This window comes from Hippocampus zosterae, unplaced genomic scaffold (genome assembly GCF_025434085.1).
Source record: "Hippocampus zosterae strain Florida unplaced genomic scaffold, ASM2543408v3 HiC_scaffold_66, whole genome shotgun sequence".
In the NCBI taxonomy this organism is placed as follows: domain Eukaryota; kingdom Metazoa; phylum Chordata; class Actinopteri; order Syngnathiformes; family Syngnathidae; genus Hippocampus; species Hippocampus zosterae.
The window spans coordinates 164,789-179,901 of record NW_026262963.1 but is presented as its reverse complement, the minus strand read 5'-3'; the positions used below and the strand labels follow the sequence as shown (position 1 = coordinate 179,901).

At 41.3% G+C, this 15,113-nt stretch overlaps 1 protein-coding gene across 1 annotated transcript; it reads right to left on the bottom strand.

The window, feature by feature from the left end:
- Positions 1-230: 230 nt before the first annotated feature.
- LOC127595332 (mucolipin-1-like) lies at positions 231-4,753 on the bottom strand. Its single transcript, XM_052056853.1, has 4 exons — positions 4,614-4,753; positions 3,573-3,703; positions 2,233-2,363; positions 231-312 (listed from the first exon to the last, which is right to left on the bottom strand). The coding sequence occupies exons 2-4, from the start codon at positions 3,699-3,701 to the stop codon at positions 276-278; spliced, it is 297 nt and encodes a 98-aa protein (XP_051912813.1). The 5' UTR covers positions 3,702-3,703; positions 4,614-4,753; the 3' UTR covers positions 231-275.
- Between the last annotated feature and the right edge of the window lie 10,360 nt (positions 4,754-15,113).

Below are 15,113 nucleotides of genomic sequence, written 5' to 3'. Positions count from 1 at the left end.
TTCCTTAGTATAAATTTGAAATCCAAAAAGTAGGGAAAAAAAAGTCTCAAGTGATCGTTCTGGTTTAAACGTGAGAACACTTAACAGGCATACCGTGTAGAGGCCATTTCCTCCGAGGCCGCAGTCAAACTGGATCAGCCTCAAAGTTTCGTGCGTAGTGATCGGCTTGAAATCTGCTAATAAACTAGCAGGTTGAAACATATTTTCTTGTGAATGTAAATTTTAAAAAGGCTTGTTCCAGAGGGGACTTCTTGTAAGTTGAACCGAATTCTTCCTCAGTTCACCAGCAGGACGTCCTCATATGTTGTCATCCTGACGGAAATACAAGACGGTGGTTTGTATTCAGATTGTATCCAGAGCTGTTTGATGTGACTCTGACAGGGGGGAAAGCCCAAAGTCCCCTTTTTGTATCACCAGTCATACTTTGGTACCACCTGGTGGAATCTTACTGTAGTTGTTTGATTTAGTTCATTCGTGGTGTTTTTACATCGATGTTTGAGATATCTTGTTTTGTTGGTGGAATTTGAATGCACCCTGAGGACTGGTCAACGGGAAACACAGCAGATCAGTGTTTTGCTTCTTCACTGATGCAACTGCTCACAGCTCTTGCGCTCTATTTGCCAGTTAGAATTTTCCTGAATGACCTAAAATGTTATCATTCTGTTTGTTCGTGTGTGATGTCACATCACTTTGTGGTTAAAATGTTAAATAGGCCATTAGGCTAGCTAATAGTATCGATGAGCCTCATGTGAAGGCATTTTGGCTGTGTTGATTACACTCACCCACTGAGTTCAGTTGTTTATGGAACATGGGTTTCACGATTGTTTACATGCTAGATGCGTGGGCTTGATGCTTTATGTCAGGGGTCCCCAAACTACGGCCCCGTACATTTGGCCCGGCCCTCTAACCCTCCTGTTGTCCTCGGGTCAAAATGACCCGTCACTCTGTTAAAAACGCCCCCAAAAAACTGCAAACAGCGGTGTCTACAAGCCTACTGGAACCTACAAAAGGATTATAAGGAAGGAACACAAGAACTTTAAGAGACTGCTCATGTGTCAGAGAGATTCTGCTCTGACAACTGAGCTGAACTTTTATCGGTTAAGAAAGTTAATGTTTGTCAAGTCCGGTGTTTGCCAGCAGGGGGCAGGCTTCTTGCTTGCTTTCTGCACACCTGCCACCGATTTGTGATTGATTACACGGGCTTTATTTGGGCGCTCTGGCAGTTGACTCACTGCCGGAGTATTCCACGCCGTGCCAAAATTCTCTCGCCCAATTCCTATTCGTATTATTCATTGCCTCTTAGCCTTGTGGCTATTATTGCGCGTCGTTATTCCTCTTTCGAGTGAAATTTATAGTATTGTCTAATCAGATCCTCCTTGCTATTTTTTCCGCAAGCGTTTTCGGTTGTTCTCTTTATTTTATCCCTGGTCCTTATTTTGACCAGCACTTTTTGTTATTCTCCCGGTCGGGTAATTTTGTGTTTGTATTAAAGACTCCTTTTGTTCTCTGACAAACCTCTTTCTGTGTCTGCTATTTCGGGGATCGACTTTCAGTTATTTGGTTATACACGAAGCGATTACTCTGTCTCTTCAGGTACAACGTGACAATGTTCCATGGCTTTTTTTCTATGAAGAACCCAGAGAGAGTTATTTAGTTATTATTTATTTCCTGTTTTTGTGTTAGTGTTATTATTTGTTTCCTGACTTTTTTCTGTAAAGAACCTGGAAAGGGTTATTTGGTTATGTGTGGCTTTTCTGGAAAACAATAAAAAAATTTTAGCTCCCCTACGATCGTCACACTTTTTTATAAACTGGCACCGGCCCCCCATCAGAGAAGGGAAAAGTTATGTGGCCCTCACAGGAAAAAGTTTGGGGACCCCTGCTTTATGTAATCAGTGTGTCTATTTTGAGATTCACATTCAGAGTACTTAAGATGCCGCCATTTTGTGGCATTTACAATATAAACGGTTACACACCCTTTTGTAAGGAGAGTGTGACAGTAATTTGCAAATATTCGCAATTTGCGGCAGGGCTTGCCCGCAACCTCATGCAGGAAGTTACTTCATGTTCTATTTTGTTATTCATTTCAATTGTCACTTTAGCCATTGTGTACTGAGCAACCACAACAGCGAAGCCACTACTACTTATTTATATCACAGTTGCATTTCTGATTTTATAGGACTCACTACAACCCCCCCCCCCCCCCAAACAAACAGAAAAAGTATTGCATTACCTGTCACAGCAGCAGAAAAAGGAGCACGGCGATGTCTCCAGGCCCCTGAACTTGCCGGAGTTTGGCGCATCGGTGCACTCAGCTATGAAAGCATGCAGGTCTGTGATGTGAATGGGCTCCTGGGTCTGATGCTGTACGACAACATATAAAAGTTTGACATTTACATTCGGTTTCCAGAGCCGGATGCCACTCAATTCTCCGTGATCGATGCCCAAACCTAAATCATCTGAAAGTAGTTAAAACAGAATAGAGCAGGGGTTTCAAACTCATTTCACATTGTGGGCCACATACGGTCTCTGTAGATGTCAACTGGGCCGGACCAATAAAATTGTACCATACTCCGCGATAAATAACCAAAATAATGTCTTTTCTTTGTTTTGGTCAAAGAAGCACAAGAACATTAGGGAAATGTAATAAACGTATCTTTTACAAAACATTTCATGAAGCACCTTAGATTTCCTTAAACAAATGTGCAATTTACTTTTATCATTCACATATATGATCCAACTGATTGTACAAAGGCACAAAACGTAATTGGTATTGAAAAATATCATAATGCATTTTCAGATTAAACTGGGTTCATAAAGAATTTTTGTTTTTAAACAATTTACACATGCGCATATAAAATCTAAATAGAATCCCTGCCTACACCTTACAAACTGAGGAGAGTGCTATTAAATGTGTAAAGAATAAAGTATTCACACGTCCTTGATAGCGTCTGCTGTGTTGGGTCTGTCTCAGTGACAGACTGAGACTGCTATTGTCTTCTTCTCTGATCAAAACAATGTTGACTTGTACTCTGATCAAACAGTGTATCCGCCAGCGGATACTCCACGAATTGCACCTTGTAAAAAAATATTCATTCATTTTATGGATTTTTCCACTTTTAAATTATCCTGCGGGCCTGATCGAACTGCCTTGGGGGCCGGTTCCGGCCCGTGTACCGTATGTTTGACAACCCTGGAATAGAGGCTAGAAAACCTACATTTTGGATCGAAGATCTACTTTTCGATCAACTAACCTCACGGGATCTACCCTTACCGGCGTGCGCACGCGCGCACACACACACGCGCGAATTTAAGATTTACCTGCTTTATTTTATTTTTTAAATATATTTTTTTTGTGAAAATGAGACTGATAAGATGATTAGTGTGCAGTGTATATTAACACAAAAATATATTACTAACATGTACAAAGACAAACAAATGGTTGTTTGTTTTTTTTCTTCTCGACACTCCTCGGATCTACTTGGGACCCGTCTTAGATCTACCGGTAGATAAGGATCTACCTAATGGGCACACCTGCTTTAAGACAAAAAAAGGTCGGGTTTGCTGGCCTACCTTGATGGCCTCGTAGGCTCCGGTGATGAGCGCGATGAAGAGCGACAGCACCATGTAGATGAAGAGCGAGATGAAGGTGTACAGGTACACTTGGCTGAAGAGCCACACCAGAGTGCTGCTCTCCTGCATTCCTGAGAAGGACACGAACATGTCGTCGCCATTGATGAGGGAGAAGAGGCATTCCGACACCATGGATAGGGAGCGGAACTGTAGCACAAGGATACAGTCTAATAAAACACTTCTTAACATGATCTGAAAACAGTAAATCTCTTCACACCTGAGGTTGGCAAACATTTTACACCAAGTGCCACACTTAAGAAAAATACTTAGCTCTCCAAGTGGCACCAAAATGACCAACATTAAAAATAGTTGCGTAGTAGGCCCAAGTACTCCGAGCGGGCGCTGGTGCACTCAGACCGTTCGGCGACTCAGAGCGTAGCTTCATTTTGTTGTTGGGTTACAGTAGACTAGAGCAGGCTAAAATGCGAGTCAATGTGGCGGCCATGTTGGCTGGGCCGACTGTCTCATCAAAGCAGAAACAATAGCTTAGCAGTGCTGTAAGCATGCAGCTCAACAGGCGCATGTTCTCTCTACTAATAGCTTTTTTCTTTTTAAATCAGGCACTAGTAGTCCTTTTGAAAATATTTTTGTTGCAGCTCAGTTTTTTTTTTCACAACCCTTATCAATGTCATCGATTCATAAAAGAAGTGCATTCATAAAAGAGTGGAATTGCACGTATTTTTGCTGTGGAATTGCCCGTATCAAGGCGCAGGAAGCATTATCCGCCCCCTCAGCAAGTTTGAATGAACTTTAAAAAATCAGTTTCAAACTTTTTTTTTTCTTCTTTAAAAAAAAAAAAAAAAAAAACTTTACATAAGTAAAGTTGTCGTGTACTGGGGATTTTTAGGCTCCAAAAGAAGTCCAAAACAATGCTTGTTCTCTACTGGGTGTTTCAAAGCTACAAAAAAAGCACTTCGATGTAGTCCATTAAATTGAGGCTCGACAGTACTTAAAAGTAAGGTTGACTTATCGATGCGGTACCTTCACATGGTACGGTCCCAGCACAATCCAGCCGCAGAAGCAGTAGCCCAAATATATGACGGCCACACAGCAGCAGAAGCGGATCACGTTGGGGAAGGCTGCTCGAAGAGTTACGATCAGGATCTAAACGATGATATCATGGAGAGGAATACCACATTTTCTTAACTCGGTGCAAATCAAACAACAAAGTTGAATTACTAACATGTGCCTCAAAATGACCTTACTAGTGAACTAGTGGGCGTTTTGCGGCTTACATGTCAATGAGTAAGCCTCAAAATGATCTTACGAGTGAACTAGTGGGCGTTTATCGGCTTACATGTCAACTAGTAAGCGTCAAAATGACCTTACTAGTAAACTAGTGAGCGTTTTGTGGCTTACATGTTCACTAGTAAGCGTCAAAATGATCTTACTAGTGAACTATTGGGCGTTTTGTGGCTTACATGTTCACTAGTAAGCCTCAAAATGATCTTACTAGTGAACTAGTAGGCGATGTGTGGCTTACATGTCAACTAGTAAGCCTCAAAATGAACTTACTAGTGAACTAGTGGGCACATTTATGGCCTTACATGTTCACTAGTAAGCGTCAAAATGATCTTACTAGTGAACTAGTGGGCGTTTTGTGGCTTACATGTTCACTAGTAAGCGTCAAAATGACCTTACTAGTGAACTAGTGGGCGTTTTGTGGCTTACATGTTCACTAGTTAGCGTCAAAATGATCTTACTAGTGAACGAGTGAGCGTTTTGTGGCTGACATGTTCATAAATAAGCGTCAAAATGATCTTACTAGGGAACTAGTGGGCGTTTTGTGGCTTACATGTTCACTAGTAAGCGTCAAAATTACCTTACTAGTGAACCAGTGAGCGTTTTGTGGCTTACATGTTCACTAGTAAGCGTCAAAATGACCTTACTAGTGAACTAGTGAGCGTTTTGTGGCTTACATGTTCACTAGTAAGCGTCAAAATGATCTTACTAGTGAACTAGTGGGCGTTCTGTGGCTTACATGTTCACTAGAAGCCTCAAAATTATCTTACTAGTGAACTAGTGGGCACATTTATGGCCTTACATGTTCACTAGTAAGCGTCAAAATGACCTTACTAGTGAACTAGTGGGCAATATGGAATAAATACTCAAAGGGCTTGCCAGGCAAGCCCATTGAGTATTTAAAGGGTTCAAAGGGCTTGCCTGGCAAGCCCTTTGAGTATTTATTCATCCGTGATGGTATTGTAGACCAATGAGAGCACGTCCGACAGACACGTGGACTTCGGGCGGCCAATCATGATGCATTTCGAGCCAAGCCCCAACAAAAACGGAGGAGAAAACTTTCAGACGCTTTGAAAGCTTTTGGGGTACATATTACTCTTGTTGTTACACAAAATTTTGTTTTACGATTATTTTAGGCGGTAACGTTATGGTGTAAATGTCAAATACGTGGTCAATTTATCAAGATGAAGCCTGCTTAAAAATTTGCTCCAACAATTTTGGAGATGTGTCTGACTTTGACAGCAATGGCGGCAGTTCAACGCTGACAGTCGCAGTCGGGTGCAGATTTATTTCGGCAGGACTTTCTAAAATCTGCCGTTTGCTCTGACAGTTCTCTGTCTGACAGTCACATTTTGTCTTATTACTCACAAGCTAATTGACATTTAAAAAAAGAGTTAATGTTTGGAACACGATTTTGCTCTTACTGTTTGCTGCCTTAGTTCGTTTGAAATATTCGCTTCCTGCATTACATGAAGTACATTTTTTAATATTCACAAGACTGTAACTGTGCATTATAAATAATGTCACATTTGCACTATGTTTTACTGGATCTACAACTAAACTAGGTCCTCGTTTCTGGGAGAGTCCACAGCACCTCCTGTATCACAACCATTCTGCCGGCACACCTTCAGCAGCACGATGTTTGTAATGGGAGCTGGAGGGTGATCAGCTTCATTGAAGAACAGGAGGAGGAGAGGCACAACGTTTGTCATTTGTGATGTTTTTAGACTTTTCTCCTAACTAAAAAAACTATGTTTTGTTAATTTCTTGATATAGTTCTTGTATTTAAATATTTTAACAATCAAATATTTTTCAACTGTGTTTTAGATATGAATTGTATGAAATAAATCAGTGAAGCCCCATTCAAATTCTACTCTATCTAATCTGCTCGATCACACTGCTGTCAACCTGCTGTACCTCCAAACTCCTTGGCTTACTCGCAGTTGGAGGGTTCCCCCCGAACGGGGGGACAAATCAAGGAACCAATCCCTGCACCCCGAACGGGGTGCCCTTACGGCCGTTTTTTTTTTTTTCGGCTAACCGCCCCCTGAACCTGGCAGGGTGGCGGGCGGACCTTTTGCTCCAGGCGGGGGACATAGAGACAAATCCGGGGCCCACACAGACACTCTCACGCACGCAACAAACACACACACAACAAACTACCTGGACATGCGACATTTGCACACAACAGATTACAAGAAGACAGACATCCTTCAGATGCAACCACCACACACCACACTGGGTACACAAACATTGCACAAACATAAACACTAGACAATACAACATAACATGGAAATGCAGACTACATCCCAAAACACCACCACGAACAACAACACCTCGTAGGACACCAACAGGCAGCAGAGCACAAACAGACCAAAACAACACACTCGCCTCACCAACACTACCCTCAAACGCAACACGGACAGACAACTCCAACAGAGATACAACAAACACAAGACCACCCCCCCAAACCTGGACCTGCAATAGCTGCAATAGAATCATCACACGCAGACAAACCTCACTCAGATGCAACTCAACACACACACACTGGATACACAGACATTGCTCCCGCATCACCACCCGCCAATACACAAACACGTGGACATGCAGAACACACACGCAAACAACAAACACCCCAACACCACAACCCCCGAACAACCCACAAAGAACAACACCCACCAACAAAAACAACAAACACACACTGACCATACTACAAATAAACATCAACGGCATCCAAAACAAGAAAACAGAACTAGAAGAACTCGCCTCACAACAGCACGCAGACATCATCACCATACAAGAAACCAAACTAGAAAAACAACAAAACACACCTCGTCTCACCAACTACACCAGCATTAGGAAAGACAGAGAACACAAGGGAGGAGGAGGACTGCTCACATACATTCACAAATCAGTCACATTCACTCCCATGAACATCCCCAACAACATTAACACCAACACTACAGAAATTCAAACCGTAAAGATTCACATAACCAACCACAAAAGACTACACATATGCAACATGTATATACCCCCCAGAGATACCACCCGACCAGACCATGCCACAGAAGACACAGACATCACCAACACCTTCCAATACATAAACTCGCTGAACAACACCATTCTAACCGCAGACATCAACGCTCACTCAACACAATGGCACTCTCCCTACGACTACCACAGAGGCACCCTCATTGCAGACATACTACAGAACTCCCAACAAATCACTCTAAACGCAAACACACCTACCAGAAAACCTACAAACATCAACCAACAACCAACATCACCGGACATCACAACAGCCAGCAACAGCATCACAAACAGAACAACATGGACCACAATACACGCACTCAGTTCAGACCACCTTCCTATCAAAATCACACACAACACGCGTGCTCCTTTCCGCCTACAACAACACCTTCAAACTTACACAAATTACAGGAAAGCAGACTGGGAAGGATACACCTCTGAAATAGAATCAGCACTGGAGAACATAACCATACCTGACAACATCCACACAGCCAACACCATGCTCACAAACCTCATACTTACAGCAGACAAACACCACATACCCCACGGAAAAATAAAAAGCAAATCACTTCTCCTACCACAACACATCAGAACACTCATCAGCCAAAGAAACGACATCAGACAACAAAACCACCAAGACCCACGCATCACAGACCTAAACAAAGAAATAGACAAACAAATCCAAAAACACAAACAAGAGCTATGGAAAGAACACTTAACGGATGCATGGAACCACAGACACAAACAATACATACTCTGGAACACAGTAACAAGACTATCTAACAAAGAACAAAAAGCACCAGAAAACACCACAATACAGTTCGGACAACACACGGCAATATCCAACAAACAGAAAGCACGAGCTTTCAACAAACAATTCACCAACATAATACAACACAAAACCAACAGAACATACAGACAACTACAATGCAAAATACGAAAACTCAACACCACGCCCATAACCATCACAGAACAACAAGTCATACAAGCACTACAACGCTCCAAAAGCAACAACTCCACAGGCCCAGACAACATAAACATCAGACATCTGAAACACCTAGGCCCCAAAGCAATAACACTACTCACACACACTTACAACACATCACTCAACACCAACACCATCCCCGCAATATGGAAGACTGCAAAAATAATCCCAATACCAAAACCCAACAAAAACCACGCACTCGGCCCATCTTACAGACCAATAGCACTACTCAGCCCAATAGCCAAAACAATGGAAAAGGTAATACTACCCTTCATTACCAACAACACTCAACTACCCTCTCACCAACACGGCATCCGAAAACAACACTCCACAACCACAGCACTACACCACATACACAACATCATAGCCACAGGTTTCAATCAACAAAAACCACCACAACGAACAGTTGCCATAGCCCTAGACATGTCCAAAGCCTTTGACACGGTAAACCTACACACACTCACAAACAAACTCAACAACACTAACACCCCAAACATCATCATCAAATACATCTTCAACTACATAAGGGGACGCAGACAATACACTCAATACCGGGGGGAAACATCAGAACATAGAAACACGAAAACGGGGGTACCACAGGGGGGAGTACTTTCACCAACACTATTCAACATATACATGGCAGACTTACCGCAACCACCTCCAAATGTACACACAGTTACATATGCAGACGACATCACCATTCTATCCACACATGTCAAACCACAACAGGCACAACAACAAGTACAAAAATATCTCCACGACATATACAACTGGACAAAACAGAACCAACTCACACTCAACGCAGACAAAACCACCACCACTCTGGGCGTTTTGTGGCTTACATGTTCACTAGTAAGCCTCAAAATGATCTTACTAGTGAACTAGTAGGCGATGTGTGGCTTACATGTCAACTAGTAAGCCTCAAAATGAACTTACTAGTGAACTAGTGGGCACATTTATGGCCTTACATGTTCACTAGTAAGCGTCAAAATGATCTTACTAGTGAACTAGTGGGCGTTTTGTGGCTTACATGTTCACTAGTAAGCGTCAAAATGACCTTACTAGTGAACTAGTGGGCGTTTTGTGGCTTACATGTTCACTAGTAAGCGTCAAAATGATCTTACTAGTGAACGAGTGAGCGTTTTGTGGCTGACATGTTCATAAATAAGCGTCAAAATGATCTTACTAGTGAACTATTGGGCGTTTTGTGGCTTACATGTCAACAAGTAAGCCTCAAAAGGATCTTACTAATGAAGTAGTGGGCGTTTTTTGGCTTACATGTTCACGAGTAAGCGTCAAAATGATCTTACTAGTGAACTAGTGGGGATTTTGTGGCTTACATGTCAACTAGTAAGCCTCAAAATGATCTTACTAGTGAAGTAGTGGGCACATTTATGGCCTTACATGTTCACTAGTAAGCCTCAAAATGATCTTACTAGTGAACTAGTGGGTGTTTTGTGGATTACCTGTTCACGAGTAAGTGTCAAAATGATCTTACTAATGAACTAGTGGGCGTTTTGTGGCTTACATGTTCACTAGTAAGCGTCAAAATGACCTTACTAGTGAATTGTTGAGCGTTTTGTGGCTTACATGTCAACTAGTAAGCCTCAAAATGATCTTACGAGTGAACTAGTGGGCGTTTTGCGGCTTACATGTCAACAAGTAAGCCTCAAAATGATCTTACTAATGAACTAGTGGGGGTTTTGTGGCTTACATGTTCACTACTAAGTGTCAAAATGACATTACTAGTGAATTAGTGGGCACATTTATGGCCTTACATGTTCACTAGTAAGCGTCAAAATGATCTTACTAGTGAACTAGTGGGCGTTTTGCGGCTTGCATGTCAACAAGTAAGTCTCAAAATGATCTTACTAATGAACTAGTGGGGGTTTTGTGGCTTACATGTTCACTACTAAGTGTCAAAATGACATTACTAGTGAATTAGTGAGCGTTTTGTGGCTTACATCTCAACTAGTAAGCCTCAAAATGATCTTACTAGTGAACTAGTGGGCGTTTTGTGGCTTACATGTTCACTAGTAAGCCTCAAAATGATCTTACTAGTGAACTAGTGGGCACATTTATGGCCTTACATGTTCACTAGTAAGCGTCAAAATGATCTTACTAGTGAACTAGTGGGCGTTTTGCGGCTTGCATGTCAACTAGTAAGCCTCAAAATGATCTTACGAGTTAACTAGTGGGCGTTTTGCGGCTTACATGTCAACAAATAAGCCTCAAAATGATCTTACTCGTGAACTAGTGGGCGTTTTGTGGCTTACATGTTAACTAGTAAGCGTCAAACTGACCTTACTAGTGAACTAGTGAGCGTTTTGTGGCTTACATGTTCACTAGTAAGCCTCAAAATGATCTTAGGAGTGAGCTAAGGGGCGTTTTGTGGCTTACATGTCAACTAGTAAGCCTCAAAATGATCTTACTAGTGAACTAGTGGGCGTTTTGTGGCTTACATCTTCACTAGTATGCCTCCAAATGAACTTACTAGTGAACTAGTGGGCGTTTTGCGGCTTACATGTCAACTAGCAAGCCTCAAAATGATCTTACTAGTGAACTAGTGGGCACATTTATGGCCTTACATGTTCACTAGTAAGCGTCAAAATGATCTTACTAGTAAACTAGTGGGCAAGTTTATGGCCTTACATGTTCACTAGTAAGCGTGAAAATGACCTTACTAGTGAACTAGTGACAATTTGTGGCTTACATGTTCACGAGTAAGCGTCAAAATGACCTTACTAGTGAACTAGTGAGCGTTTTGTGGCTTACATGTTCACTAGTCAGCCTCAAAATGATCTTACGAGTGAGCTAAGGGGCGTTTTGTGGCTTACATGTCAACTAGTAAGCCTCAAAATGATCTTACTAGTGAACTAGTGGGCGTTTTGTGGATTACATGTTCACTAGTAAGTGTCAAAATGACCTTCCTAGTTAACTAGTGTGTGTTTTGTGGCTTACATGTTCACTAGTAGGCGTCAAAATGATCTTACTAGTGAACTAGTGAGCGTTTTGTGGCTGACATGTCAACTAGTAAGCCTCAAAATGATCTTACTAGTGAACTAGTGGGCACATTTATGGCCTTACATATTCACTAGTAAGCGTCAAAATGATCTTACTAGTGAACTAGTGGGCATTTTGCGGCTTGCATGTCAACAAGTAAGCCTCAAAATGATCTTACTAATGAACTAGTGGGCGTTTTGTGGCTTACATTTTCACTAGTAAGCGTCAAAATTACCTTACTAGTGAACTAGTGAGCGTTTTGTGGCTTACATGTTCACTAGTAAGCGTCAAAATGATCTTACTAGTGAACTAGTGGGCGTTTTGTGGTTTACATGTTCACTAGTAAGCCTCAAAATGATCTTACTAGTGAACTAGTAGGCGATTTGTGGCTTACATGTCAACTAGTAAGCCTCAAAATGAACTTACTAGTGAACTAGCGGGCACATTTATGGCCTTACATATTCACTAGTAAGCGTCAAAATGATCTTACCAGTGAACTGGTGGGCGTTTTGCGGCTTACCTGTCAACTAGTAAGCCTCAAAATGATCTTACTAATGAACTAGTGGGCATTTTGTGGCTTACATGTCAACCAGTAAGCCTCAAAATGATCTTACTAGTGAACTAGTGGGCACATTTATGGCCTTACATGTTCACTAGTAAGCGTCAAAATGATCTTACTAGTAAACTAGTGGGCACATTTATGGCCTTACATGTTCACTAGTAAGCCTCAAAATGATCTTACTAGTGAACTAGTGGGTTCTTTTGTGGCTTACATGTTCACTAGTAAGCATCACAATGACCTTACTTGTGAACTAGTGAGCGTTTTGTGGCTTACATGTTCACTAGTAAGCGTAAAATTATCTTACTAGTGAACTAGTGGGCGTTTTGTGGCTTACATGTTCATTAGTAAGCCTCAAATGATCTTACTAGTGAACTAGTGGGCGTTTTGTGGCTTACATATCAAATAGTAAGCCTCAAAATGATCTTACTAGTGAACTAGTGGGCACATTTATGGCCTTACATGTTCACTAGTAAGCGTCAAAATGATCTTACTAGTGAACTAGTGGGCACATTTATGGCCTTACATGTTCACTAGTAAGCCTCAAAATGATCTTACCAGTGAACTAGTGGGCGTTTTGTGGCTTACATGTCAACTAGTAAGCCTCAAAATGATCTTACTAGTGAACTAGTGGGGATTTTGTGGCTTACATGTCAACTAGTAAGCCTCAAAATGATCTTACTAGTGAACTAGTGGGCACATTTATGGCCTTATATGTTCACTAGTAAGCCTCAAAATGACCTTAATAGTGAATTAGTGAGCGTTTTGTGGCTTACATGTCAACTAGTAAGCCTCAAAATGATCTTACTAGTGAAGTAGTGGGCGTTTTGTGGCTTACATGTTCACTAGTAAGCCTCAAAATGACCTTAATAGTGAATTAGTGAGCGTTTTGTGGCTTACATGTCAACTAGGAAGCGTCAAATTGATCTTACTTGTGAACTAGTGGGCGTTTTGTGGCTTACATGTTCACGAGTAAGCGTCAAAATTATCTTACTAGTGAACTAGTGGGCGTTTTGCGGCTTGCATGTCAACTAGTAAGCCTCAAAATGATCTTACGAGTGAACTAGTGGGCGTTTTGCGGCTTACATGTCAACAAGTAAGCCTCAAAATGATCTTACTAATGAACTAGTGGGTGTTTTGTGGCTTACATGTTCACTAGTAAGCGTCAAAATGACCTTAATAGTGAATTAGTGAGCGTTTTGTGGCTTACATGTCAACTAGTAAGCCTCAAAATGATCTTACTAGTGAAGTAGTGGGCGTTTTGTGGCTTACATGTTCACTAGTAAGCCTCAAAATGATCTTACTAGTGAACTAGTGGGCACATTTATGGCCTTACATGTTCACTAATAAGCGTCAAAATGATCTTACTAGTGAGCTAGTGGGCATTTTGTGGCTTACATGTCAACTAGTAAGCCTCAAAATGATCTTACTAGTGAACTAGTGGGCACATTTATTGCCTTACATGTTCACTAGTAAGCCTCAAAATGATCTTACTAATGAACTAGTGGGTGTTTTGTGGCTTAAATGTTCACTAGTAAGCGTCAAAATGACCTTCCTAGTTAACTAGTGTGTGTTTTGTGGCTTACATGTTCACTAGTAGGCGTCAAAATGATCTTACTAGTGAACTAGTGAGCGTTTTGTGGCTGACATGTCAACTAGTAAGCCTCAAAATGATCTTACTAGTGAACTAGTGGGCACATTTATGGCCTTACATATTCACTAGTAAGCGTCAAAATGATCTTACTAGTGAACTAGTGGGCATTTTGCGGCTTGCATGTCAACAAGTAAGCCTCAAAATGATCTTACTAATGAACTAGTGGGCATTTTGTGGCTTACATGTCAACCAGTAAGCCTCAAAATGATCTTACTAATGAACTAGTGGGTGTTTTGTGGCTTAAATGTTCACTAGTAAGCGTCAAAATGACCTTCCTAGTTAACTAGTGTGTGTTTTGTGGCTTACATGTTCACTAGTAGGCGTCAAAATGATCTTACTAGTGAACTAGTGAGCGTTTTGTGGCTGACATGTCAACTAGTAAGCCTCAAAATGATCTTACTAGTGAACTAGTGGGCACATTTATGGCCTTACATATTCACTAGTAAGCGTCAAAATGATCTTACTAGTGAACTAGTGGGCATTTTGCGGCTTGCATGTCAACAAGTAAGCCTCAAAATGATCTTACTAATGAACTAGTGGGCGTTTTGTGGCTTACATTTTCACTAGTAAGCGTCAAAATTACCTTACTAGTGAACTAGTGAGCGTTTTGTGGCTTACATGTTCACTAGTAAGCGTCAAAATGATCTTACCAGTGAACTGGTGGGCGTTTTGCGGCTTACATGTCAACTAGTAAGCCTCAAAATGATCTTACTAATGAACTAGTGGGCATTTTGTGGCTTACATGTCAACCAGTAAGCCTCAAAATGATCTTACTAGTGAACTAGTGGGCACATTTATGGCATTACATGTTCACTAGTAAGTGTCAAAATGATCTTACTAGTAAACTAGTGGGCACATTTATGGCCTTACATGTTCACTAGTAAGCCTCAAAATGATCTTACTAGTGAACTAGTGGGTTCTTTTGTGGCTTACATGTTCACTAGTAAGCATCACAATGACCTTACTTGTGAACTAGTGAGCGTTTTGTGGCTTACATGTTCACTAGTA

What these genes read in the sequence shown, in the direction of transcription:
- LOC127595332 (XM_052056853.1), bottom strand. Translation starts at nt 3,701, where the DNA reads ATGCAGGAGAGCAGCACTCTGGTGTGGCTCTTCAGCCAAGTGTACCTG. An exon ending in GAGCCTACGAGGCCATCAAG is followed by an intron (nt 2,364 to 3,572) that starts GTAGGCCAGCAA and finishes GTTGTCGTACAG; the next exon opens with CATCAGACCCAGGAGCCCAT. An exon ending in TTTTTCTGCTGCTGTGACAG is followed by an intron (nt 313 to 2,232) that starts GTAATGCAATAC and finishes TATTTCCGTCAG; the next exon opens with GATGACAACATATGAGGACG.